General features: G+C 41.7%; 1 protein-coding gene across 1 annotated transcript; it reads left to right on the top strand.

Annotated features, from left to right (window-relative positions):
• The first annotated feature begins 33 nt into the window (after window positions 1-33).
• SDHD (succinate dehydrogenase complex subunit D) lies at window positions 34-21,408 on the top strand. Its single transcript, XM_033918587.1, has 4 exons — window positions 34-150; window positions 5,817-5,924; window positions 7,771-7,918; window positions 19,816-21,408. Exons 1-4 carry the CDS (start codon window positions 102-104, stop codon window positions 19,979-19,981), a joined length of 471 nt encoding a protein of 156 aa, XP_033774478.1. The 5' UTR covers window positions 34-101; the 3' UTR covers window positions 19,982-21,408.
• Window positions 21,409-24,549: the final 3,141 nt, after the last annotated feature.

Genomic DNA, 24,549 nt, shown 5'->3' with positions numbered 1-24,549 from the left:
TTTCTTCCCCCTTCTTCGGGTAAGGCCTTCAGTGACCTATTTTCTGGTAGCGGGGCAATATGTTTCCGGGTTGCGGCTGGTGACCTTGGAGGGGTGGTGTAATGGCGTCGGTGGGAAGGCTGAGTTGGTGTTGCTCTCGGGGCATTGCACGTGAGTTCCGCTGGGGCCGGAAAAGAGAAGGTGTTAGGTAGATTGTGAGCCTACCAGGGCAGATAGGGAAAACCTGAATGTAAAAACTGCTTAAATCTCTATTGGTAGGCAGTATATAAAAGTACTAATAGTGGAGGGCCAAGGGGTGCGCTTAGTAGCTCTGCTAACAACTGACGGCAGTTTGTTCTTGGCTTTTGTCACTTTGTGGTTTTGTATTTCTCACTGCAGACAAAGCTGCAAGGCAGGGGTGGCCTATGTCAGTTTTATGGCTTAGGAAAACCTGAGAGCTTGGCCAAGGTTGTTTTTTTTTTTGAGGTAGATTACTTAAATGTAGTTATTTAAAAGAATTTCATTTTTTTTCTGTTAAACTTAGTTTGAGGTACCATTAGCGTTTAAACTACTTGAAAATGTCTGATAAGTTCCTACCACTTCTTTTTTTTTCCAATTCTTTATTCATTTTCATATCTCATAACAAGTATACAATAATCATTCAATATTCATACAATTCACTTGTATACTTCATATAATATTAAATCTTATATTATCCCCCCTCCCCCCTTCCCTTCCACACATATCAATATTTTATTTGAATCTCACACATTATACTCTCGCAATCCCATATCATATTATTCTTCTATAAAAAAAAAAGTGTCTAATCATTCGAATATTCAATCAATGGCCCCCAAATTTTTTTAAACTTGTTATAATTTCCTTTTTGCATAGCAAGAATTCGTTCCATTTTATAAATATAACATATAGAATTCCACCAAAAAGTATAGTTAAGTCTTGTATAATCTTTCCAATTTCTAGTTATATTCTGAATGGCAACTCCTGTCATAATCATTAGTAATTTATTATTATTTGCTGAAATTTGACTCTTTGCTCTCATCATTGTTCCAAACAAAATTGTATCATATGACATAGCAACTGGATTTTCTAGAAAATAATTAATTTGAGACCAAATTGACTTCCAGAAGGCGTTAATACAAGGACAATAAAAAATTAGATGATCCAAAGTCCCTGCTTCTAGATTACAGTGCCAACATTTATTAGATCTAGAGCTATCAAACTTTTGTAAACGTACTGGGGTCAAAAGAGCTCTATGCAACAAAAAGAACCAAGTCTGTCTCATAGATGCCGACACTGTACATCTAATTCTCCAAGACCAAATTCGTGGCCATTGAGAGTTCCTACCACTTCTATAACTTCTATGGGAAAAAGGGCATGGTTGTGCTGGTCATTTGAGATGCAAGACAGATTTTATCCTAGTGCATGTAAAGTATGAGTAGAGCACAGTGGCTTAGTGAGTGTAGGAGGTGCCCGGGGCAGTGGCACCTCCTCACCCCCCCTCTTTCACTCGTGCTCTCACTTCCCCCCATGTACCTCTGTAAATCTTCACCAGCGCAAATGGCTTCTCCAGCATGCCACTCGCACTTGCTCTGGGTTTACCTCTGATGACCCAGAAGTAATTCAGAAGGGAACCAGGCTGATGCAAGCAGCAGGCAGGAGAAGTTGCTCACACTGGCAAAGATCTAGAGGGAGAAGGGATGCGCCTGGAGCAGTCCACCCTCCCCCCTTACTACGCCACTGGTAGAGCATACTCATATAGCTACAGAGCATATTCTTTTCAGAGCCTCTTGAAGGTATCAGACTGATTAATGCATAAAGCTGGATAGTAGTTAAAATTGAACTGTGAGAATCATTAGTAAAATGGGGTGTGGCCAAGTATTATTCCAAGGAGCTATAAGAATTAAAGTGAATAGGAAACATAAGAAACAAGTTAATATAGTTGGGTCAAATCATTATTTATGCAGATTTATCTTAAACTACTACTACTAAACTGCAAACCAAATCGCAGACACACACATCAGATGGGCAAGGCCATTATAACTTGAGGGAAGATAGATACTCAACTACTATGGGAAAGAATAGGATCATCTCTCCAGACAACTCCAATCTGACCTAAACTGCATGAACTCCATAGGGACTACACTAGACTCCATGCTCCCCCTAATTGAGAAGAAATTACCTAGAATTGGTAATTCTGCAGAAAACCAATTCTCTGGTTTTCTGCAGAACTGAAAAACTTATAAAAGAGAATGGCGCAAGCTAGAACGAGCCTGGAGCTCTACTCGAAGACAATTGGAGGAAATTCACATAATACAAACGACAAATCGAACATCACAAACAACATTTCATTTCTAGACTGCAAAACTTCTCAAATCAATGCAGTTCACAAAGCTAAGAGACTGTAGAAGCACAGTGAACTGCAGAATAGCCATTATCAATTAATTTCCTAAAAATCTCACAAATAGGATTGATTTAGTAATTTTCTAAATGCATATATGAAGATGAGAGCGAAAACACATTATGAAGCTGGCTGCCTGATAGGCAAAGAGTCGTTGTAAAAACTCCTTATAGATACAGCCTCATTCAGAAGGAAACACAAATAATGATGAAACTCATGGTAGGCGATCTGGATTAAAGAGAGTAAATTGATTAAGTAGATACCAAGGTGCCTGACCGTGGAGAGCTTTGTAACAGAGGGTCCCAAATTTAAACAATACTCTGGCCTCAAATGGGAGCCAATGAAGCTCTTTGTAGTACGGAGTGATATGATCTGACTTTAAATTAAAAATCAAATGGTCTGCTGCATTCTGAATTTTGTGTAATCTTTATAAATTTTTGTGCTGACCAGCAAGATGGGCCAAATTGCAGTAATCTAAAGTACCAATGATATAAAATGTAGTCTCGAAGTGCCCATATTGATAAAGGAATTGCAAACAGCATTGAAGTCCCTTAGAGCTGGATCCGCACCAGGTGGTGATGGTTTCACGGTAGAATTTTATAAAGCATTTCAAATTACCCTATTACCTTATTTGCTAAATCTATATCAGGCTCAACTAACTAAAGGTTGCATATTAGGTACTATGGCAGAATCCTTGACTATCGTTTTGCCGAAGCCAAATAAAGATCCTATGTTGGTTTCAAATTACAGGCCTATTTCTTTGATTAATGTAGATGGTAAACTATTGGTTAAGATACTGGCTTTATGCTTAGCTAAGGCTCTCCCTTATATCATTGGAATGCACCAAATGGGGTTTGTTGCTCAAAGACATTCTTCTAATAATACAAGATTGGCGTTACATATGTTAAATCTATCAAAAGTTATGGATGATCGGGCCTTCTCTCTGTCTTTGGATGCAGAGAAAGCCTTCGATTGTGTAGAATGGACTTTTATGTATCAAGCGATGGATTGGTTTGGTATTGGTTCTGGATTTATTCAAATGATTCAAACCTCGTATAGCTCCCCCTTTGCCAGATTGTATATTAATAATACTTTTTCAGAGTGTTTTCGTCTGGGGAGGGGAGTTAGACAAGGGTAATAATAAAAAAAAAACAACAACGTCTAAAAAGTGTCCTAAGTGGCTACTTGGACGATCAAAATGCCTGATCGTCCAAGTACCCATAACCAAAGCTGGTTTTTAGATGTATCTAAAACCAACTTAGGCCTTTCCCCTGCCTCTAAATGCACAGAGAGAAAAGAGGTGTGTTTAGAGGAGGGGAGAGGGCAGGCAGTGGGCGGGAGGTGGGCCGACCTACACCTAGGCGTACAACACCTATAACCAAAACAGTTAAATGTTGCCTAGTGGGCACTTAGACCTTTTGCACTTAGACGAAATAAAACCAGGTCTAAGTGCCGAAAAAGGGGCTGCTGAGCTGATGGCTGCTGGCGCCATTAGTTCAGCAGCCCGGCAACCTAACCATCGCGGCAGGAGAGATGCCTCATCTCCCCTACTGTGATGCCATCACTCCTCTACCTGAACTGCCGCGACCCGCAGCAGTTCCGGTAGAGGTGTGATGGCATCGCGGTAGGGGAGATGAGGTATTTCTCCTGCCACGATGGATCACTCCCCCCTCCACACACACAACATCGGGGCAAGAGGGAGCCCAAGCCATCTTGCCCCGCGGCAGCCGCGACCCCCTCAATACGATCGGGCCAGGAGGGAGCCCAAGCCCTCCTGGCCCAAGCGACCCCCCTACCCCCTGACTCGATCGGGCCAGGAGGGAGCCCAAGCCCTCCTGGCCCAGGCGACCCCCCCCCCCTACCCCCACTACATTAAGGGCAGGAGGGATCCCAGGCCCTCCTGCCCTCGACAAACCCCCTCCCCCCAACATCCGCCCCCCCCAGAACCCCCGATCGGCCCCCCCTCAGAGGTTGTGTTTTCTGTGTTATTTAACTGAAAATCATGTATGTACAAAAATGCTTATTTAAAAAATAGGTATTATAAACTCATTTGGATGGCTATATGAGAGGGTGCTGAAAAGTTCTCAGCCCAACCAACTTCCTAAATTCTGAGTGTTATTTTGCCACTATAGCTGAAAATAGTGTTATTTTATTTTCCTGAGTTCCAATTTGCAGAATCATAATTCTATGTTTTTTTACATTGTTTCAGATCATTGATTGAACCATGTCAATGAAAGTGTGGAACTCTGAGCCATCATGAAGCTCCTATTCCTGCAGAAGAAAACTCCCCCCAAAAATCCATAATGTATGATGCAAACATTGAGTGACAAACGCCCATCATACTCCGCAGTGAAGAAGTGGTGTGCAAATTTTCAGTGTAGAGATTTTGAGACCGAAGATGCAGCAAGGTCTGGGAGGCCTCAAACGGTGTCAACCCCTGAAACTGTTGACCTGATTTTGGCAGATTGGCAAATCTGCTAAAACAATTGTTGAGACACTACCAATATCCAGGGAATGTGTTGGGTTTATAAACCACAAGCAGCTGGGTATGCAGAAGCAGTCGGCCAAGTGGGTGCCCAAATGTTTGAATGCTGACGAGAAACGACATCGGGGGACACTTCCAAGTTGATTTTGCAGCATTTTCAGTGAGCTGGTGTCAACCTTTTGGAATGATTAATTACTGTTGATGAAACATGGTTACAGTACACCATTATGATCCTGAGACAAAACAACAGTCTATGCAATGGTAGTATTCAGGTTCTCCAAGGCCAAGGAAATTCAAGACCCAAAAATCAGCAGGAAAGGTCATGGCCACAGTGTTTGGGATCAGGAAGTTGTTGTAATGACCGACTTATTTTCCAAGGGGCCAAACAATTATTTCAGAATACTACTGTAACTTGCTGTGCCAATTAAAGGAGGCATTGAAAGAAAAAAGGAGAGGGAAGCTGCGGAAAGGAGTTCTCTTTTTGCAAGACAATGCACCTGCTCACAAGGCTGGCAAAACGATGGATGTTTGACACAGTTGGGGTTTCAGTGCATAGACCATCCACCCTCCTCAGCAGATCTTGCTCCATCTGACTATTTTCTGTTTCCAAACCTTAAAACGAGTTTGAAGGGGTGACAAGTTTCAAGTGATTGATTGCAGCAGCGGAGCAGTATTTCAATGACCAGACAGAGTATTTTTTGGAAGGGGTACAGAAACTTCAGACACAATATGCCAAGTGTGTTGAACTTAGGGGTGAACATGTGAAATAACTTGTAAGTTTCACGGGTTCCACCTCATTCCCTTCTTAGTTGGGCTGAGAACTTTTCAGCACCACCTTGTAGAGAAAGTTTATCCCCTGTCCTCTTAGTTAGTTGATGATTTTGAATTAGTTACACTTGGATACCCAAATTCATTTTTCCTTTTATCCCTTAGCCTTTCTCCTCAATAGACATCTTTTGACCAGACATCGGTTTGCTGCAGTGAGTCTTCAGAATTGTCCTGCTCTGACATCTCAGTTTAACATTTCTCCAAATCGTCATGGTAGGTATCTGTAATGGCCTGTTTTTTGTGTTTTTTTTTTTGCAATATGCCTTCCTCAATACAAAGTAAGTTTACACTGCAAAGGATGTATCCCAACTGTCGGTCCGAGAAGCTTGCTTATATGTAGGATATTGCATCTTATCTAAATTGGTCCTTTTTTTATTTTGGCTTCCCATCCTGGGTATGTGACTATAAATTAGGCTTGCCTTGCTGATGAAGGCTGTTGTTCATAGCTATTCTGCATGCTGTTTTAGATTCTTTAATTTGTAATTTTTCTGTTTGCATTTGGTATTTATCTTACTTTCTATTTAATTTTTTAGTACTGCATTTTAATTAAAATGTATAAGGATGATTAAGCACCACAGTACCTTGTGACTCTGGGCAATAGAGCTTTAAGTAAGCTGCAGTGGGAATAAAAAAAAATCTTACTTTTAATCTCATGGTTAATTGCGTTTAAAATTTTAATTGAATGCAGAGGAATGGCCCTGGCCGCAAGCAGCCTGTTTACATCACAGCCTCTGCTGGCCGATCGCTGCTGCTGCTGCTTTGGGAGGGCCCGTGGGTAAGAGATACTGACTCCATACCACGAAGGGGAGGGAACATAAGAAAATGAAGGATGTAAAGTAAAGAAGTCAGGCCGGTATTGGACAGACCTGCATGGTCTGTGTTCCATATATGGTGATTCTGTGTAGGATGGGCTGGGGTGGGCATCAGTGTGAACTCCACTAATATGGAACAGAAGGATGTTACTGGCCAGACATTATGGTAAATGTCCTGCAAACAACGGGATGGTTGGATAGGCTGGAGTGAGCTTGGACGACAACTTCAGCATTTGGAACCTAGGACAATACCAGACTTTACAGTCTATGGCCCAGAAACATCAAAGAAGAGACAAGTTAATCTAATAATATATTTTTTAATGAGTATAACTTATGGGCAGACTGGATGACCGTTCAGGTCTTTATCTGCCGTCATTTACTATGTTTACTGTGTTACTTTGCGCCAAAAGACGTATGAGAAGAGACTAGAAGACCTGAATATGTATATTCAAGGAGAGGAGGGACAGGGGAGTTTTGCTACAGATGTTTTAAATACTTGAAAGGTATTAATGACAGGAAAATGATAAAACTAGAGAGGTTGTGGGGTGCTAGACATAGGAGTAATGTTAGGAAACTCTTTTTCATGGAAAGGGTGGTTGATACTTAGAGTGCCCTCCGGAGAGAGATGGTGCAGATGAAAACGAAGATGAAATTCAGAAATGGGTGGGATGAACACAGAGGATCTCTAATTAGAAAATAAATGGTATAAATTGAAGAACTGAGGCTAATTCTTGGCAGACTTGCACTGTCTGTGTCTATATATGGCAATTCAGTTTAGGATGGGCTGGGGAGAGCTTTCACAGGAACTCCAGTAATTTGGAACATGAGGACAGTGTTGGACAAACTTTTATTGTCTGTATCCCACAAATAACGAGATGGTTTGGATATGCTGGAGTGAGCTTTGATGGCAACTCCAGTAGTTGGAATCTAAGGACAGTACTGGACAGATTTCTGTGGTCCAAGGCACAGAAATATCAAAGAAAAGACAATTTAATCATGAATTTATAATGCATGTAATTATTGGGCAGACTGGATGGACTGTTCAGGTCTTTATTTGCTGTCATTTACTACGTTACTATTTATGAAATAGGTTTATTGTGTGTGTTTTCTGGGGGTTTAATTGCTATAATGTAAGTCCAGTTAGGGCAGAACATTAAGTAAGAAGATTAATACTTTGCGAATGTAAATGATACTTTGTGAGTCGCTCTGAATATATAATGTATTGTGAATCTTGTTTTATATCACAGCTGGTGGTTCGAAGGCCGCGTCTCTGCACTGGACGAGTGAGAGAGTTGTCAGTGTTGTGCTGCTTGGTCTTCTCCCTGCAGCTTATTACTTCCCTGGTCCCGCTGCAGATTATTCGCTGGCCGCAGCTCTTACTCTGCATGGCCACTGGTAAGTGTTACTGTGGGCAAGTCCTCCCTGTACTGTTCTGCCTGTAGGCTGTGCCTCTGGGATCTACCTCTGATGGCATCTCTGTTTGTTTGGGTTTTTTTTTGTTTTACAAACCTGGCAGATTCTGCTAGCATAATGTTAATTTCCCTATCCATTAAAAACCCTCAGATTTCTCTTTTAAAGGAAATGAGTACATTAATCATTAAAACCTTTTGCTGAGCTGTCAGTTACTACACTTGAAATAGGAAATGAAAGATATTGTGATGACTCCAACCCTAAGAAGTTAAGTAACATTGAGACCTGAGGTACTATGACACATCTTGAAGTGACTTAGGGGGAAATTCTATAACCAGTGCCTAAATTTAGGCGTCAGTAGGCACCCTGCCGATGCCTAAGTAATTGAAAAATGCAGTCAGAAAAGGCAGGGTTAAAGTGCCTACTGATGCCTAAATAAAAGGCGGCTGGAAATGCTGCTAGGTAGCCGCTCTAGGCTGTGGAACGCCAAATTAAGCATGGCCAATGCCCGAAGTGGCGTTAGTCGATCTAAAGTGGCTACCCAGCTGCAAATCACGCCAAGAAAGGCAGATGAAATGTAGGCTTGGAAAACCCTGGCTTACATTTCAGCCGCCTATCTTTGCCTAGACTGTAGCAGCTGATCGCGGCAAGGGAATTCCCCCCTCCATCAGCTGAGCATTGGGGATTCCCCAAAGCTGCGATTCTGTAACTAGCACCCAAGAACAAACTTGGATGCTGGTTACAGAATCGCGGCTTTGGAGAGTTCCTGATGCTCAGCTGATGGAGGAGAGGGGAATTCCCCTGCCACGATCAGGTAAGAGCAGCTGCAGCAGGGAACCCCCGTACCCACTGCAAGTCAGCCAGCACAGATTTGGTTTAGTGTATGCTCTGTACTGGTTCTGGTGGGTGAGACTGTGAACATTATGATGGTCTCTCTGCACAGCTACTCCGTGATCTTTGTTCACTGGGATAAAGTTGTGGGTCTGAATGTTCACTTTGTATAAGTCATATTCATGAATTGAACATATTTTGAGACTTATAAAATATTTTTAGGTGATCAATGATAGTGCATATATTAAATATCATCTTTGATAATTTGATTACCCTCGTTTTTTTGAGTACCGTTATATTATAAAAATATTGGCAAACACTTGAGCACACAGTACATACTCCACTGAGAATTTGTCCCTGAACATAACATCCTATTTTTAAAACTAGTGTGGCATGTAGTGGTGTTTAGATCCTGGAAACATTTAATTTTGTCCCAATTTGTGAGCAAGGTATGAGGAATGCAGGTTGTGGAATAATGGGAGGAAGTATGCATGTTTGTAACTAGGGTGAATTGTTGACAGTAGGGTAGGTGATTTGTCCTGAATTCTCAGAAAATATATTTTGGTCAGAGTGCTTATTATGTTATATCTCTTCCTGCCTCCTCCCCCCCAAAAAAAAAATCATCCTAAGGGGAGTCCATTTTAAGAATATTTGGATGCATTTCATTTAATCTGAATTTTAGATAGTTTTCACTCAGTACACTAAGCAAGCAGAGAAATCTAGGTTGGTGGTTCTTAAACCTGACCTGGGGGACCCTCAGCCAGTCAGGTTTTCAAGATATCCCTAATGAATATTTGCATGCAAGTCACCTCTTATATGCAAATCTGCCTCATGCATATTCATTAGGGATATCTTGAAAACCCGACTGGCTGGAGGTCCCCCAGGATAGGTTTAAGAACCACTGATGTAGTTTGAGACCAGCAGGACACTATTTAATTTATTATTTTAGATTTCACGAAGAGATTCACCCAATGCAGTTTACAATACATTGAATAGAAATCAGGTACTCTTGAGTATTTTCCCTTCTGTCTGAGCAGGCTCACAGACTTGCCCAGAGTCGCAAGGAAAAGCTAAGATTGAACTCGCAACCCCAGGGTGTTGAAGCAGCAGCTCTAACCACTAGGCTACCTCCTCCACTCCTTGCCATTCCCCCCAAAGACCTTGGTACATAAGAATCCTCAAGCTGCTTAGCTAGTTCACTCTGCAATAGGAGACATAATAGGGTGTATTTGAAAAGGGAAGAATGACTCACACTGTTATAAATAGGGAACTTGTTTATTCTACAGGGCACTTTGCCATCATCAGCAAAATAGAATAGTGGGTTCTTAGAAATGTCAGGTTTTTCACATGGCAAAGATCGGCCACAGTGCATGATATTAGGAAACAGGAAGACCCTGTGCAGGTGCATGCAACTCTGCTTTTAACTGTGGTAAAACTCTGGCACAACAACTTTATTTGCATAAAACAGACATGAAAAACTTAGTTCCGGAAGAGGTTTCCAGAAAATTTCATCATTTCTAGGTATCTTGTATAAAGTACTGAAAAAATGCCTTATTGAGTGCATTCTTTCTGATTATGACACACTTTCACAGCTTGAAACTGTGCAAGGTACTTTCTTTTTTCTGCTTTGGGGGATTTACGCAGCGCAGTGTCCCAGTTCCCAGATTCATTGTATAAGCTTTTAATTTCTTGCAGAACACAAAAAGTAATTTTTTTTTGGAGCAGATTTCTCCACAGATGCGGACCTGCAACTGATGATGCTGCAATCTGTGACCCAACTTAAATGGGGAAACACTCCCACTAATAACGCTATGTCAAAAGTGTGATAAGTGTGTAAAAATAAATAACGTGCACTGTCCACAGTATGTTGGTATCACTTCAGTATTCATTAATCCTGGTGCCCTGGATCTAAAAATGCACTGTGTAATGGTGCACTAAGGCCAGTTACTATGCAGCTTAGTGAAAGGGCCTTATTGCTAATAGCTTAGCTGCAGAGTCCTGAATCATTTGTAATGCACGAGTTGGAAGTATACAAAGAAGTTCATTCATCCAGATTAAAAAGGACTAACGATTATACCACTGGAGAAAATTGCTAAGGGACAAAACAAATTTTAAATAATTTAGTAAGCACAATTTATCAAAAGCGGACCTCATTACTAATCTCAGTTGAGCCTGCTTGATATCATGCAGTGCGAGACCAAGGGTCCATTAGACTCCTTATCTTGTCTCTGACAGTGGCTCACTTGGATCACAGCAGATCCCAAAGAGTAGATCCATATTTATATAAATAAGTTTTTGCTAAATAACAATTCATTTTTGCTACCTCCATAGATAAGTGGTGGCTTTCCCCAAGTTTTGTTTAATTTTTTGTGTACCGTACTTTTTTTGTTCCAAGAATTTGGGCCAGATTCTATAAACTGTGCCTAACTTAATTGGCAAAATACCCTTAATAGCCTCAATAATTGGGGAAAAAAATGAATTGGATGATAGGTGCCTAATGCCTAAGTGGGTGTTTCCATGGGTGGAGCATGACATAGGTGCTGCTAAGTGCAATTCTCTAAAAACTTAGGCACCTGAAATGTAGGCCTTTAAAACCTTTGCCTATATTTCCGACACTTAAGTTTACGATTCTGTAAATGGCGCATAAGTTTGATTGACGTGCGTCTGGCGCCATTTACAGAATCCAGGGGTTTGTGTATAAATTGAGGTGTACTATCCTTGAGTCAGCTCTGCAAAATCAATTTGCAACCTGTCACAGCACTGTTGGCAACTGCCCTCATGAACTTGCCCTATACTGTCTGAGTTTGAATGGTCATGGACTGCCCTATTGTTTGGCTGAACTTGTCCTTTGTTTTATCGCTTAGTACAGTGGGGGACTCTCCATGCCTCTGTGAAATAGCCTTGTCTGGTTGTCAGTGCAGCTGTGGACTTCCCCCATGTTGGCAATTGAGTACGATACTACCGAGGGAGTGAACAGAAGCTTGAGTTGACATTAGGTTCTTGGCAGTTAAGATTCAGTGTGTAAAAGTTTGAAGAGTGTTGTGAAATCATAACTGAGTTGCTGCCTTGTTTTTTCTTTATGCACTTTGTTTTACTGTCCTTAACATTTAATTTTGTATATTCCTTTGATGTGGCATTGGGCTTAAAGGGCAGTTTAATGATATACAGTGGTACCTTGGTTTACGAGCATAATTCGTTCTAGAAGCATGCTCGTAATCCAAAGTACTCGTATATCAAAGCAACTTTCCCCATAGGCCATAATGGCAACGCTGACAATTCGTTCCAGACCCCAAAAGGTGCCGAGGAAATGGCGAGGGATGGCCCAGGGGTGCTGCAGCGCCGTCTCCTCTGTCCGCCTCCTCCGTCCACCAGCCACTGGAAAACCCCGCAGTGCCGCTTCGAGGAGATGGCTCTTCTGTTTGCCAACCGCTGAAGAACCCCTGAACCCGCTCAAATTTTAGCTTTTTTTGTTTTGTTTTCTTTGCTAATTCAGCTAAGAATGAACTGGTCTCTTGTCAAGGAAGCAGCAGACACTGCTAAACTTTAAAAAGAACACATGGGCAAAACTAAGAATTTATACTCCGCCGGTCAGCCTTCCACTCCGGGTGCCTTCCGCATGTTGGAGAGCCTATGAGAGCCCATGCAGCCGATGATTGACGTTGTGCGTGATCATATGCAGCGTGCAGGTGGGACGGCACTCAGCTGTGTAGGCTCAGATAGAGACTCTCCAACATGCAGAAGGCATCTGGCGTGGAAGGCTGACCAGCAGATGGAAGAGGAATTCCCTTGAAGCGGCGCTTCCTGCAGCTGTAAGTGCTCGTTTATCAGGGCAATGCTCAGTTTGCGAGACAAAAGTTTGCCAAGTGTTTTGCTTGTCTTGCAAAACATTTGCAAACCGCGTTACTCGCAAACCAAGGTTCCACTGTATATATATATATTTTTTTTTTTTTTAAATAAAGCAAACATCAAAAAGAGGGAAAGAAACAGACCTGTGAACCTGTCCACCAAGCACCTTTTAATGTTAGTACATAATTTTGAAGGTGCTTTAAAAACTATTCTTACTGTAAGTGCTGAGAAAACCACGGAGAAACGAAAGGCAGCTTTCTTACTTCCCTGCAGTGGACTTTACACTTGGTCAAGCAGGCTTGGACGTTTCTATTTAAAAATTACTTTGCAGAGATTAACAATAATAATGATATTGGGATTTGATGATTGAACTCAAAAGATTATGAAAGCTATACCAAAGGGATCATCCACATATTTGGAAACTTTTAAACCAGATTTGCTTCCACTGATTTTTCAAACTCTACCCTATTTGGAACTACTTACATGTTATAGTGCTGCCTTCATGATTCTTAGATCCTTTGTTAGGACCGAAATCACAGGAGAACTAATTTTGAGACTCTGCCAGGGCGGACGACTTGGAATCACTATGGGTTAAGCTACCAGGAGGAACTGGAGCAGACATAAAATTGGGTCTGTACTATCGCCCACCTGGACAAACGGAAGAAATCGACCAGGATCTGGAGGCTGAACTGAGGCAGGTATGCAAAAGCGGAAGTGTGGTGGTGATGGGAGACTTCAACTACCCGGGAATAAACTGGAGTATTGGGCACTCAAACTGCATGAGGGAGACCAAATTCCTGAGGTCACGAGGGATTGTTTCATGGAACAGCTGGTCACAGAACCAACACGGGGTGATGCCACTCTTGACCTAATCCTCAACGGACTAGGGGGACCCGCTAAGGAGGTGGCGGTACTAGACCCACTAGGAAACAGCGATCACAACACGATCCAGTACAGGCTAGAAATTGGATCATCAAAGGTGAAAAGAACTACAACGATTGCACTTAACTTCAAAAAAGGGAATTATGATGCCATGAGGAAAATGGTGGGAAAGAAACTCAACGACAGCGCAAGGAAGATGGAGTCCGTAGAAAATGCCTGGACCATACTCAAGGGCACAGTGCATGAAGCACAGAACCTGTGCATCCCCAAGTACAGGAAAGGGTGCAAAAAAAATAGAACAAAAAACCCAGTGTGGATAACAAATGCAGTGAAAAAGGCGATAAGTGACAAGAAAGCATCATTCAAAAAATGGAAAAAGGACAAAACAGAGGAGAACCAAAAGGAACACAAAAAACACCAAAAGGAGTGTCATCGAGTGGTTAGGAAAGCAAAAAAAGAATATGAAGAGAGACTGGCAGGGGAAGCAACAAACTTCAAATCATTCTTCAGGTACGTTAAGGGGAAGCAACCAGCAAGGGAGGAAGTGGGACCCTTGGATGATGGGGACAGAAAGGGAGTGGTAAAAGAGGAAAAGGAGATAGCTGACAGGCTAAATAAGTTCTTCACGTCAGTTTTCACGAGGGAGGACACAACCAACATTCTGGAGCCCGAGGAGATCGTAAAAGGAGAGCAGGATGAAAATCTGGTCCAGCTAGAGGTGAGCAAGGTGGATGTCCTCAGGCAGATAGGCTAAAGAGCGACAAATCGCCAGGTGGCATTCACCCAAGGGTACTCAAGGAACTAAGGAACGAAATAGCTGAGCCACTTCGACAAATATGCAACCTATCCCTAAAAACTGGAGAGATTCCGGAAGACTGGAAAATAGCAAATGTCACGCCCATCTTCAAGAAAGGCTCAAGGGGAGACCCAGGAAACTACAGGCCGGTGAGCTTGACCTCGGTCCCGGGAAAGATGATGGAAGCGCTGATTAAAGACAGCATCTGGGAACACATCGACAACTATGGGCAGCTAAAGTCGAGCCAGCATGGCTTCTGCAAGGGCAGGTCATGCCTCACGAACTTATTATACTTCTTTGAGGGGGTAACCAGCCAGGTGGATAAAGGGGAATCCATAGATATCATTTACCTTGACTTCCAAAAAGCCTTCGACAAGGTGCCACACGAAAGACTACTAAGGAAGCTATGGAACCATGGGGTGCAAGGGGAGGTCCACCAATGGATCAGAAACTGGCTGGCGGACAGGAAACAGAGGGTTGGAGTAAAGGGACATTACTCAGACTGGCAATGGGTCACGAGCGGAGTTCCACAGGGGTCGGTGCTGGGACCGCTCCTATTCAATATATTCATTAATGACCTGGAAGCAGGAACAAAATGTGAGGTTATTAAATTTGCGGATACACCGAACTATATCGCAAGGTCAATAACATGGAGGACTGCGAAGATCTCCAAAAAGATCTGACAACACTGGAAAAATGGGCCAAAAAGTGGCAAATGAGTTTCAACATAGGGAAATGCAAGGTCATGCATATAGGGGAAAAAAAACTCGATGTTCACTTACAAAATGGGGGGATCAGCGCTAGGGGTGAGCGACCTTGAAAGAGACCTGGGAGTGATGGTAGACACAACATTGAAGGCGTCGGCGCAGTGTGCCACAGCCTCAAGGAAAGCAAACAGAATGTTGGGTATCATTAAGAAGGGTATCACGACCAGGACAAAGGAAGTCATCCTGCCACTGTATCGTGCTATGGTGCGCCCGCACCTGGAGTACTGTGTTCAGTTCTGGTCGCTGTACCTCAAGAAGGACATGGAGATACTTGAGAGGGTCCAGAGAAGAGCAACTAAGCTAATAAAGGGCATGGAGGACCTCTCATATACTGACAGACTGAAAAAGCTAGGGCTTTTCTCCCTGGAAAAGCGGAGACTTAGAGGAGACATGATAGAAACCTTCAAGATCATGAAGGGCATAGAAAAAATAGACAGGGACAGATTTTTCAAATTAAGGGGATCAATAAGTACAAGGGGGCACTCAGAGAAATTGAAAGAGGAGAGGTTTAGAACAAACGCCAGGAAGTTCTTTTTCACACAGAGGGTGGTGGATACATGGAACGCGCAACCAGAGGATGTGATAAACAGGAGCACGCTACAGGGGTTTAAAGAAGCTTTGGATAGGTACTTGGAAGACAAAGGGATTGAGGGGTACAGATAAGAGTAAAGGTAGATTATAGGGATGGGATTAGAGGTAAGTTACAAAATAAATCAGGGACCACTGTTCGGGCACTAGGCCTGATGGGCCGCCGCGGGAGCGGACCGCTGAGCAAGATGGACCTCTGGTCTGACTCAGCGGGGGCAACTTCTTATATTCTTATCTGTCACTGGGTTTGCTTTAACTGCAGCCCTCACCCTGCTCCTTTTTCCCCACACAGGGAGAAAGAGAGACAAATTTCAAAGGAGATTTTTCCCCTATGGGAAAATCAATCGTCTTATTTGCAGAGGTTTTTTTGAATTTTGTTCCTTGTAAGTACCATTTAGGAAGGAGTAGTTAAAGCTAATGTAATTTGAATTGCCTAGATTTTACTTCAGTTGTAAATAGGGAAGGTAAGCTTTGTGTACTATTTATTTAGATTTATTAATCACCTTTTCTTGAAGAGATTCACCCAAAGCAGTTTACACTACACTTTGAATAATAATAATAGCTTTATCTATATCCTGTCAAATCTTTTCAGTTCAAGACGGTATAAAGTAATGAAGCAAATGAGTGATTACAAGCTACATGTACTCTAAAGTATTTTCCCTAACTGTCCTGGTAGGCTTACAATCTAAGTGTGGTACCTGGGGCAATGGCCCAGAGTCACAGTAGCAGGCTGGGATCTAACTCACAACCTCGGGGTGCTGAGGCAACACAAAATCTCTTACATGTGAAAACTGGTACAATGTTGCAGTGGCCAAGTTAACACTTTGTGCAGGAGACAGATACCCTGATTACATGACCATTTTTGAACCCTTTTGTTAAAATCTGTGGTTAAGGCATTTGCTTAAATATCTAGGAAGGTTAATGTTTTAATAATCTTGTTTAGTACGCCTGCTTCTCTTTGTAGCATCTTCAGTTCTTTGTCATACTCTGTTTACATACCTGAAGGCTTGATTGGTGTCCTTCCAGGCAACCTCATGGATTAGGGATCTGACTCGCAGATCTACACTTTCAAATTCGTATCAACAATTTTGACGTGCTTTAAAGACGCATTTTTTTAATAGAATCTTTTGGAAGTTGTTTATTCATTTGTATTGCTAATTTCTGTGAACCACATAGAACTTAATGGGATTTGTGGTATACAAGTGAGTTTTTATGTTATGTTATTAATGGTAAATATCTTGAGGTTAGTTTTGTAAAAGTGTGCCTATGTAAAATTCTTGTTTTTAAGAAGGATTGCAGAGGTGAGCTGGGCAATTGTAAACTGGTGAGCCTGATGTCTGTGCTGAGCAAAATGGTAGAGACTATTATAAAGAACAAAATTACAGAGCATATCTTGCCTTACCAATCTACTACATTTCCTTGAAGGGATGGATAAAGGTGAGCTGGTTGATATTTTGTATGATTTTCAAAAGGTATTTGACAAAGTACCTCATGAAAGACTTCTTCAAAACCACATTAAGTTAGTCCAATAAAAAAGGTATTATTTTTTTTTTCTTTGTCTTAGTTTTATTTCTACATATTCTAAATAAATAAGTGATCTAGGGATAATTAAAATTTTCTGATGGCACAAAGTTATTCAGAGCTGTTAAATCGTAATAGGATTTTGAAAAATTGCAGAATGACCTTAGGAGACTGAAACCAAATGGCAGATGATGTTTCATGTGAGCATAAGAGTTGCCATACTTGGACAGACTAAAGATCCATCAAGCCCAGTATGCTCTCAACAGTGGCCAACCCAGGTCAGAAATACCTGACTAGATTCCAGAGCAAGTTCAAAGTGATGCTTGTGGGAAAGAGGAGTCTAAATTATAGTTATGTGGTACAATGTTCCACATTTGGAGTTGCTACCCAGGAAAAGGATCTCGGTGTCATTGTTGATGATACATTGAAACCCTCTGCTCAGTGTGCAGTGGCAGCTAAGAAGCAAATAGAATCCTAAGAATTATTAGGAAAGGAATGGAAAACAAAAAAGAAGAATGTTATAATGCTTTTATATCGCTCCACGGTGTGACTGCACCTTGAATACTGTGTGCAGTTCTGGTTGCCGCATCTCGCAAAAGATACAGTTGCCTTAGAAAAGATACAGAGAACGGTGTCAATAAAGGGGTTGGTCAATTTCCCTATGAGGAAAGGCTAAAGCAGCTAGGGCTCTTTGGCTTGGAGAAGAGATGGCTAAAGGAAAATATGATAGAGGTCTATAAACACGGAGTGGATTGGAATAAATAAGCATGAGATTTGTATTTGTTTTTCCTTTTCCAAAAATACTAGGACTAGGGGCTATGCAATGAAGTTACTAAATAGTAAATTTAAAACAAAACAGAGGAAATATTTCTTCACGTAGGCCTGGATTCTGTAACTGGCACCGGGTACAGAGTTGTGCCCCAAGCAATGATAGGGTTTTCCAGGCCTACATTTCTGGTGCCTACCTTTGATGTAAATCAGGGGTGTCCAACCTTTTGGCTTCCCTGGGCTGCATTGGCTGAAAAAAAATGTTTCTGGGTCCGCGCAAATGCTGCAGCAAGACAGAGGAGGGAGTCGGCAAGACGGTAAACACCTGAGGGCAGCAGAGGAAAACACTGCATCGCCCTTGACTGGGGCCGCACAAAATACTTCATAGGGCCTCAGGTTGGACACCCCCGTTGTGAATCATGCGCGTTAGGCTGCCTAATGCCACTTCCGGCTTTAGCCATGCCCACAGTGGCATTAGGCAGCCTAAAGCACCTACAGAGGTGTTATTTTTGGTGCTGATTTTTTAGGCAGGGGCAGACACCTTTGAAACTCGGTTAAAAATGTTGTTTAAACATCATTTTTTAATGATCTTGAGCACTTACCAGCACCTAAAAAGTGGTGCCGGTTAGAGAATCTCTGGAATTTATTGCCAGAGAATGTGGTAAAAGTAATTGGTTTGGCTAATTTCCTAAACGAAAAGTCCATAAGCCATTATTAACATGGACTTAGGTCACTGCACCATCTCTGTGGAATTCCCCTATATTGGATATCCAACTTGAAAACTGTAGTAAAATTTAAAATTAAACTCAAGGCTTTCCTGTTTAACGATTCCTATACTCTCTAATCCCAGCTCTCTCAATTAATTCACTGATGTAACTTGGAAAATCAAAACGCTTCTTTTGAAGCGAGTCCTACCCTAATGTATTTCACCTTATCCACGTGCCTTCCTTTTATTTTCATCTAGATGTATTTATTAACTCATCTTCCCCTCGTTTCATGTATGTCAGTCTGATTATGCCCCTGTACCTTTTAACACTAGATATGTAATATCTTAATTTGATATTTTATTTTTTTAAATCTCATTTTATTGTAAACTGTTTAGATACCCGTCTGATAAATGGTATATAAAATATAAAGGAAACTTGAAAATCCACTACTTATTTCTAGGATAAGCAGCATAAAATCTGTTTTACACTTTTGGGATCTTACTAGGTTACTTGTGACCTGGGTTGGTCACCGCTGGAAACAGGATACTGGGCTTGATGAACCTTTCGTGTGTCCCAGTATGGCAATTCTTGCAAATGGATCTCATGCATATTCATTGGGGAAATCCTGAAAACCTGACTGGATTCTGGCCCTTGAGGACCGGAGTTGCCCACCCCTGACTTACACACAATGTGCCATAGAATCCTACTGCACTTTGTGTGTCTTAAGTGTTTTGAAAATGAACCCTATATTTTATAAAATGTGCATATAGATTGCAGCGGTGGCCCTGGCTCTGCATGTGGAAGTGCCTATATGAGTACACACATCTCATCAGCTGCACTCTTCTATAAGGGTCCTTTTCCTTATGTGAAACATGCTTTACATATGAAAATGCTTTATTAAGTTATTTCCTTGTATGTTTTGTATATAGTTTTGAATGATTTCCATTCAAATGAAGAGCAAAAATCAAGCAGCCTTTATGTACAGTAGCATGAGATTGATTTTGTGAAGTTGATATGCTGCAGCCTTTCAACCAAAATTGTGAAGGATAATTTTGCAAAAAATGCAGTGGTTGAAGCCGCGTTACAAGCTTCTGTATGCATCTGTGGTGGTAGGTAAAGGCCAGGTCATTTCTCTGTATTTTATCAAAGGCTTTTCTTTGTTCCCCTTTATTTCAGGGGCCTAGGCCAGGTGCTGACTGACTATGTCCATGGGGACCTGAAGGTCAAGCTGGCCAATGTTGGCCTTTTTGGGATGTCTGCGGTGACTTTTGCAGGCCTCTGCTACTTCAATTATCATGACGTGGGCATCTGCAAAGCGGTGGCCATGCTGTGGAGCCTCTAAAACACAGCTGTACATTTGGGGAAGCGATGGCATATCAACACTGCAGCTTTAATGCACATTTGTAATGCATAAGAGAGACTTGAACATGTAGCAAAACAGACCAGTAGGCATGCAACTTCATACTGTTTTGCTCTTCATAAAAAATGCTTTATGGTTAAAAAATGATTTTTACTGTTAAGTGCAAAGCAATTTTGTTATATCAATAACTGATCACAGCAAAAATGTATTTCATCAGTGCAAACAATTACAGCATAGGTTCAAAGTGTTTCCGTTGAGGCTAATTAGTATTTTTAAGTTGTTTGAGATTAGAGGCAAATCAGAAATTAGAGTAAAAAATCAGAGCTGGGGTAAGAGGGCGTCAAGTGCTGTAACCAAGGCTGAGCTCTTCTAGAAAGCATTCCCAGCGATTGACTGTATTGCAGGATCACATGTGGTATCTTGCTGTGGCTCCTTTCTAAGTTCAAATGCCTTATGGGCCACATGTTGAACTATCTATTATGCAGGACTTCCCAAACCTTTCCTGGGGATCCCACAGCCAGTTATGCATGTACTCAATTTGTATAAACTGGATTTTAAATATTTGCAACTGTATCTTATTCATAGGGAATATCCTGAAAACCAGACCGTAGGTGCCCATGGTAGGTTTGAGAAGCCTTGCTATAATGAATGATCTGTTGCTACATCTTTCTCTTTTGTAGAGTTGAGCCCATTCTGTCACAACCTCATCTTTTTTATTAATGTAAAATTACTTAGCATACCATTTATGCACTGTCCCTTCCCATATATAGTATGATATTTGGCTGCTGGATTGGCCATCTGTCTTCCTTTTGGTTCTCCACCTTTTTGGGTAAATGAACATATAAATTCCCATACTTAATACATTGGTTCTCCTTTTGCCAAGTTTCTCTACCCTATTACTACTATTGTTTACCATATCTGTAAAATCCCATTGCACTGTCCACCTCTTTTACTTTCTGGTAGGCCATTCCAAAACCTAGTGGTGGTGTCTTTCAAGTCCTATAGATCCCATATATAACACAATACGCAGCCATCTTATCAAGGTTTGATAATCCATACCAACCAGAATTATTGAGACTTGTCTAAAACATCAGGTCCTTGTATACTTGTTGATTGATATGGCTAGAAAAGATCCTCAAAGGAGTGGTTTACTGCAGAAATCATTGATTTTTCTTAATTATTTCTAAGATTCATTTAATTTACCGAATTTATTTTTTAAGGAATTTGACCATCAAACATGTCAGCAATCCCTATGAAACATTTGAACCAAGTCCTAAAATATCTTTTATTATATAAATTAATTTAGCTGTAAAAAATACAAAATGGTAAATAAGGGAAAAGTTGTTCTTTAATTGCTCTATATTAAAGTGTTTACATAAAATTGCTGGTGTCTTATTCTGTAAGCCAGATTCTAGATTTACGCAGAGTGTCTTAGCCAGAGATTCTGCTTAGTGTGCAGATATATTTTGCTTTGTTTGTAAATGTCCAAGCTTGCTGAACTGTTTGAAATATCACAGTTGCTTTTGTTTGAACTATAAAGTCCCACAGTACAGCTAGGAAGCCAGGCACTGGGAAGGTTAATTAGTATTATAATCACCATCATTTTGAGAGCTGCTATCATGTCTGTATGACACTTTTACAGGCATGCATAACAGAGAGTTTGTAAGCATAAAAACAACATTGACCAACAACTACTCATGCAGAAAAAAAACCGAACAAGTGGGGAAAGCACGCAGACAGTAAGAATATAAGAATTGCCATACTGGGACAGATTGAAGGTCCATCAAGCCCAGTATCCCGTTTCCAGTAGTGGCCAACCCAGGTCCCACAGTTTATGGATTTCTTTTTTTCTTTTACCGTTTAGTTAGTGTACTATCATAACCTGTGTGTTGGATAAAGAGGTTTAGAAAATCTTAATAAAAGATAAATATAGCAATGAACCGGACGAGACAGTTTAAAAGGTGGCATTCACTACTCTTCCAAATCCAAAGTTACTTTAATCCTGAATACATAACCCTCCTCAGAACTGCTCCAGCCCCAAACTGCCTCACCTTCAACTATGTCCCCTGCAACTGTTAAACCAGCCCTAAATACCCCACTCTAAAATATATATATCTATATATATATATATAAATATATAAGTGGTACCTTGGATTACGAGCATAATCTGTTCCAGGAGCATGCTTGTAATCCAAAATGCTCGTTTATCAAAGCGAGTTTCCCCATAGGAAATAATGTAAACTCGCTTTGATAGGTTCCCACCCTCCACCCCCCCCCCCCCCGAGGCCAGCAGCGCTGCCCCCCCCCCCCCCCGAGAATCTGCATTGCCCCCCCCGAAGGCCTGTGAACCGGAACCCCCCCCCCCCCGCTGCCATCAGGCACCCCCCCTGCCGTGACCTGAGGTCCCCCCAACCCACCCAAACCCTCTTCTTACTTTGATGTAGCCTCCGCACCTGCACCAGCATGTCCTGTGCTGTGCCGGTGCCCGAAAATTTGCCTCCGGTGCTGGGCCTTGAGCATTGCGCATGCTCAAGGCCCAGCACCGGAGGCAGATTTTTGGGCACCGGCACAGCACAGGACATGCTGGTGCAGGTGCGGAGGCTACATCAAAGTAAGAAGAGGGTTCGGGTGGGTTGGGGGACCTCAGGTCGCGGCGGTGGGGGTGGGGGGGGGGTTGCTGGTTCACAGGGGGGGGCGCTCGCAAATCAAGTTTGCAAATGTTTTGCTCGTCTTGCAAAACACTCGCAAACCGGTGCACTTGTAAACTGAGGTACCACTGTATATATATGTATAAAACTTCCAGGTATCCCCCCCCCCCACCCTTTAACCTTTCTCCCCAACTCACAAACTGCCCACAACCAAAAATTACCCTGCCTGCAGTTGATAATGTTCCATGAACTGCCCCAGCCTGAAAAACTAGTCCTCCATAACTACTTCTCTATGGTCCTAACAATCTCCCCCTGAACACAACACATGCCAAGCACACACACGGAATGTTAATATTCCCTTATCCCTTTATTTAATTTTCTATGTTTTTAATTCTCAAAAAAAATATTTCAAGAATCACAATTTTCTTGTTGGTTGCTATGTGTGCTACCAAGTGGCATCTGTTAGGGACGCATCCATTGTCAACCTTTGCACATATTTTGTTTCTACATTTTAGAGAGCGGGGATGGGGGGGGGGACTTAAGCTCAGGACGTTAGGCTTACCAACTGCCTGGCTTTTTTCTGAAGTTATAGAATTTTACATTAATGTCCAGAATGTTTTTTATTGGGATTAATTAACTGCATTTATGAAGAGATTAACCCAAAGTGGTATACAGCAGGTATAATTCAATATAAAAGCTTACAATTTTTTTTAACAGGCCCCAGAATCTTGATAAAACTGATGAAAAAATTACAGTTAATACAATGTACAGCAAAAAGATTTGTTCACATCACTCCATCGTTGGCTCCCAGTAGAAAACCAAACTGAATTTAAATGATGCTGTTTAACGTATAAATCTTTATAAGGAGATGCTCCACATAGTTTCTCCAGATTCACTGATTAGGCAGAACTACATAATAGACAAATTTTTCCCTGTGAGTTCTTTTCCTGTCCCTACCCCACTCCTGCAAGTTCCATTCTCATCTGCACAAGCCTCAAACACTTTAAAATCCTAAGTGTTTGAAGCTTGTGTGGTTAAGGCAGAGCTTACAGGAATGGGCCAGGGACAACGGGAAAACTCGTGGGGACGGTGAAATTGATGGGGAGAAATTTGTCCCTGTGTCATTCTCTACTACATAACATCGAAACTCTTGACAATGTGACTCATGCCTTTTACAGATGGAAAGGATAAAGACTTCGATGGAACCAACTTTGCAGCCCCTTTCACGAAAAACCTGGCACGAGTGGTGAAAAAACCTGGTGCCAGATTGAAAGGGCATCTCCTTCCAAATTCCTCAGACCATTTTAACAGCAGATGTCTCCAACACAGGCAGGGCTGCCTATGTCAGTCACTATCATACTCCAGTTCTATTCTCTCGACAAAAGAAGTTACTACACATAAACCATCTGGATCTTTGAGCTACTATATTTAATACACTCCTTATACTTTCAAAAATCTGTCATAATAAAGAATTATAATTAGCACAGACAACCAGGTTACAATGTTCCATATAATTAAGGAGGACCAGGGGCACTCAAGCTTTGTGAGGAAGCCATAAAAATATGGCTTATCATCTCCATGAGCAGTTATCTCCTTGTCACTTACCTACTGGGTGTTCAAAATCTATTCGGTGACATGCTCAGCAGGAGGTAAGAATCACACAAATGATCTCTACACAACTGTAGCAGAAATACTGTTCTATTACTGGGGGAATACCGATAAATAGACTTTTGGCCATAGACACCCCCCCCCCCCTCCAAAAGTGCAACATTTTTTAAAATTCAAGATATCTGTATACCCTTGGAAGACTGCCTTGTTGTTCCTTGGGACTTCTGTGTGCCTTCCTTCTAATTCTGCTAATTTCCAGGGTCAAAAACTCTTATAAGACTCTGCATTTGTCAT

The sequence above is a fragment of the Geotrypetes seraphini genome, chromosome 13 (assembly GCF_902459505.1).
Source record: "Geotrypetes seraphini chromosome 13, aGeoSer1.1, whole genome shotgun sequence".
NCBI lineage: Eukaryota > Metazoa > Chordata > Amphibia > Gymnophiona > Dermophiidae > Geotrypetes > Geotrypetes seraphini.
The sequence above is the reverse complement of the archived record's forward strand: the minus strand, read 5'-3'. Positions and strand labels throughout refer to the sequence as shown.